This window comes from Bactrocera oleae, chromosome 5 (assembly GCF_042242935.1).
Source record: "Bactrocera oleae isolate idBacOlea1 chromosome 5, idBacOlea1, whole genome shotgun sequence".
Classification (NCBI taxonomy): domain Eukaryota; kingdom Metazoa; phylum Arthropoda; class Insecta; order Diptera; family Tephritidae; genus Bactrocera; species Bactrocera oleae.
Window position 1 is genome coordinate 59,780,198 of NC_091539.1, and position 4,501 is coordinate 59,784,698.

The window sequence follows — 4,501 nt, forward strand, 5'->3', positions numbered from 1 at the left end:
GTTTTCCTTAACCAGTTTTTTTTTCTTTATTTGCAGCATATTTTATTTTATTATTTACATATACCGAAATTATTACTTCTGCAAATATTAGTTTTAATGTAGGAACTAATTTTTGAATTATTTTTTATTAAATTGTGTACAAAAATGCGTGCTATAAAACGAAATAAAAATGCAAATATGGTTCTGAGTTGCACAGTTCTGAACACCAGTCTCGCGTTGACAGTATAACAATTAAAAACAGCTGTGCGTAAAAAAAACAATTTTTTAAAATTTGTTTTGTTTTTATATGTAATATTAAGTTTACGTGTTAGTTAAATAAATATTTTGAATTTATTTACAAATATGGAAAAAATTATAATATTCATAACCATATATTAAAAACTAGCATCTTGCGAGCAGCTTGGCAATTCCAAATTCGTCTCTACTTCTATTGCCGACTCCACTATTGTTGTAAAAGGTTGTTCTGGGACCGAGGGTATTATTGTTTTCCGTGCCAATCCTTTGTTATGGGTTTTCATGTGCGCTCGAAGCGCTACAATCTGTATAAAACGTTTGCCACACAATTCGCAACCATGAGGTTTTTCACCCGTGTGCCTCATTTCATGGTGTTTCAAAGTATCCTGTTTGCCGAAACTGAGATCACAGAACCTACATGTAAATGGTCGGATTCCCTTATGCACAATACGATCATGCATGCCAAGATTTCCAGAACTGTTGAAGACACTTGGGCATTTTGGACAGGGCCATTGTTTCTCTTTTGTGTGATAATTAATGTGAGCGCGTAATTCATTTTGTGTAGTTTTTTTCATGCCACAATAAGTACAAATATAATTTTTTATTCCGGAATGTCGCAACTGATGATCCTTATAAGTTCGTTTAGAACGATATCTTTTACCGCAATCTTCACATTTAAATGGGTAATCTTCCTCAGATGCGTGTTTATAGCGATGCTCTTTGAGTGTAGTTACACTTCTAAATGTTCTTCCGCAATCCTCACAGACATATCTTTTAGGTTCACGACTTTCATATGGTACCAATGTGTGTTTAAGTCGGTAGTGATTTTTGTAAGTATTTTCGCGCTTGAATATTTTACCGCAACCCTCAAACGAACAGATGTATTGCAGTGTCACAGGTCCGTGATCTTCACGCACATGGGCACGGAAATGAGCTGCTCTGTTAAAGCTGCGATTGCATTCATTGCACACATATGGCTTTAGGCCTTGATGGGTACGCAAGTGGGCTTCATAATTTTCCCAAGTTACACAACGTCGAGGACATTGCTCACATTGAAACTTCACTTCAGAATAATTACTTCTACTTTGTTTTGCGGGTGACATTTTCAGGGAACTATTTCCGCCTTTTGCAGATTTCTTCGTTTTTTTATGAGTAAACATTTTTTGTTTTATTATTCTGGGTTTATTGATGTCGCCTGCTGTTGCTGATAAGCTTGGTGAATATTCACCGTTCCCACTACTTGGTTTGCCACAACCATCTTCGTATACATTGTGTTGTACATCTGTAGTTTGTATAGAAATATCTACATATTGCAATCTTTCATCATTTTGTTCAACATTTATTGCTCTAGAAAATTCGAAATCATCCAATGTATCTTCATCATCTGAGGTAATCTTTTGATTTACTTTAATATCACTTATGTCTATTTCTATTTCTTCAGCAACTTCAACCAATATTTCCTCTTTAAGATTTTTATTCATAACACTGTGTGTACCGCCAGGGTCTTGTAGTATTTTTACCACCTGCCAATGGAAAATCTTCAAAATCTTGTAAATATTTTAGATAACACAATTCTTTCAAATACCGTATTTTCTATACAATTTTGTAGTTTTTCACGACTTCTTGTTGAGTATGTATAGCCATGAAGAACTTCGATATCAGATATTCCTACACTATTAGGGTCGGCTTTAGAATAACGTCCCACGCTTTCGGGGATAAAACGGGTATGGGCGGATAGAGGAGATCCTCCAGATCAAGAATATATATAGATATAGCCGCGGGAAACTTATAGTTTTCGAGATATTTACGTTTAAAGTTGAAAATTTGAACTATTTAAAGTACGTATTTTTGCGAGTTAAAATGAATTATACACTTATATTTTTCACTTTTATATCCACTAACACTTGACTAATTCGTTTTTAGAAATTTTTTTTATATTACATGCTGCAGAAATAGCTTTATTTCAATATTTAAATCATTCTTTAATTTTATTAATTTTGACAATAACAAAATGGTTGTGAATGTCAAAACATCAGTGTTGCCATACTAATACATTTTGCAAACGAAGAAAAATAAAATTAACAGAGAGATTGTATCCTAGATACGGGAAACAACGCAAAAAGAATTTCTGCGCGTAAAAACTTTGGTACACTCCGGTGTTGGATCGACCAGAGTTATTTTTTTTTTGAAGCGCGGCCGAAGGCCACTAACGCAAAAATAAGTTCTGCGCAAAAAAACTTTGATACACCCCGTTGTTGGATCGACCAGGGTTATTTTTTTGAAGCGCGGCCGAAGGCCGCCAACGCAAAAAGGAGTTCTGCGCAAAAAAACCTTGATACACCCCGGTGTTGGACCGACCAGGGTTATTTTTTTGAAGCGCGGCCGAAGGCCGCCAACGCAAAAAGTTCTACAAGAAAAAAGTAATATTGTCATAGAGGGTATAGCATAATACTTAACATCAATGCTTTGTAATAGTTTATTTCTCTAGGTTTTGGATACCTGTATTTGGGGTATTATCTGTTTTAATTTCTTTCAGTTCAATTACAAAAGATGTCGATAAGGTAACACTGGTTATTTGAAATTTTGCAACCCTTTTGTTATTGTCAGAATTAATAGAATTTAACAATAATTTAATTATTGAATTAAACTATTTTTGCACTATATAATGTAAAATAAATGTGTACAAACGAATTAGTGAAGTGTTAGTGGATATAAAAGTGGAAAATATAAGTGTATAACTCATTCGAAATGGGAAAAATGCGTACTTTAAATAGTCGAAATTTTGAACTTTAAACCCAAATATCTCGAAAACTATAAGTTTCCCGCGGCTATATCTATATATATTCTTGATCTGGAGGATCTCCTCTATCCGCCCATACCCATTTTATCCCCGAAAGCGTGGGACGTTATACTAAAGTTTTCCCCACTATTATCTTGTTGGTCTTCACTACCTTGACCACTGTCCAGCAACTTTTCATCTTCGGAAGTTCTACTCGTATCTTTATGCTCTTTTAGTATATTGTTTAAAAAGAGATGTGACTGAATAATTTTATCACGGAAATCACTAAAGGACTGTAATTTTTTATGACATTTATAGCATATGAACTGCGGGAAATCTTCGAAGTCTGCTGTTGTCGTTGAATTGCAAGATAGCAAAAGTTTTTCGATATCTTCATTCTCATAAATGCTGTATTTTTCACCCAACAGAGATGACTTGTCTCCCAGTTCATCAAGGCACGTCCGACAGAATGATTGCATATTTTCATGAGTTATTTCACTCATTTTGCCAAACAATTTTTAAAGCAATAATTTCTTCCAAAAAAAATAAATATTCCTAATAATAATATATGAAATTAAATAAGAATTTCGCCCTTTTGTTTATAAAATTGCCGAAGAATAAAAAATACAAATTGTTTTGACAGCTAACAAATTTATAGGGTTGCATGCCATACCGAGTTTTAGTGCCAGATTTTCTTAATAAAACGATACATTTTGACAAAAAAATAATTTAATGAAAATTAAACGAATATTAATAAATTAATGTTTATTAAGTAAGTAAATTGTATAAAAGTACACATCATTTAACTGTATACTGCTAAAATTCAAAGTGCTGTCAAAAATGTATTAAGTGTTTATATGTCGAAAAAGAAATATTGATAGTTAGCAGATAAGAAACAGGCCTTTAGTTTTATGTATATACAGGTTTTATCGGCATCTTAGTACTTCTACACTTCGCTTCCGCAGACAAGGGCTGTTTCCGTTAACTCTACCAAAGCTAACCGTTAACGAACGTAATCATTAACATTTAACCATTTTGAGAAGGAAAGCAACATAGCTACTAGCTTTAGTAAAAGAACGCTGCGCTTAATGCCTAGTCGACACCATGGATGCCGTTCTTAGAGATCTCAATTTAGATATTCGCCCGCTTGGTAAAAAACCATTTAAGAACCAAAAGCGTAAAACACCGGAATATCTATAATATATACACTACACCGAGCAAGCTATGAACAACTGTCGTGTCGCTATCCAAAAGGACGAAGAATAGCACCTTAAATTTTCGGATTATGTTTAGGATTTCGAGGTCAAAACTGAAAACTAAACATTGGTTCCGTATGTTACAACAACAGCAAACAAATATATGTACACATAACGTGACATTAGCGAAAGAGGAGATCTTTTCAAATTCACGGTTAGTAGTACAGTAACATCACCACGCTTTTATTTCGAACCCATACAAGGAATTAAATGAAAACACATTTCATATCGG

At 33.8% G+C, this 4,501-nt stretch overlaps 1 protein-coding gene across 1 annotated transcript; it reads right to left on the reverse strand.

The window, feature by feature from the left end:
- Positions 1-311: 311 nt before the first annotated feature.
- LOC106626344 (uncharacterized) lies at positions 312-3,641 on the reverse strand. The gene is made up of 3 exons (XM_014246161.3): positions 3,159-3,641; positions 1,820-1,905; positions 312-1,757 (listed from the first exon to the last, which is right to left on the reverse strand). The coding sequence occupies exons 1-3, from the start codon at positions 3,514-3,516 to the stop codon at positions 375-377; spliced, it is 1,827 nt and encodes a 608-aa protein (XP_014101636.2). The 5' UTR covers positions 3,517-3,641; the 3' UTR covers positions 312-374.
- Between the last annotated feature and the right edge of the window lie 860 nt (positions 3,642-4,501).

Bases quoted from the DNA above. Each gene is read 5' to 3' on its own strand.
- LOC106626344 (XM_014246161.3), bottom strand. From the start codon at position 3,516: ATGAGTGAAATAACTCATGAAAATATGCAATCATTCTGTCGGACGTGC. The intron at 1,906-3,158 runs GGGAAAACTTTA...ACCCTAATAGTG, and splicing joins AGACCAACAAGATAATAGTG to TAGGAATATCTGATATCGAA. The intron at 1,758-1,819 runs GTATTTGAAAGA...TTCCATTGGCAG, and splicing joins AAAATTGTATAGAAAATACG to GTGGTAAAAATACTACAAGA.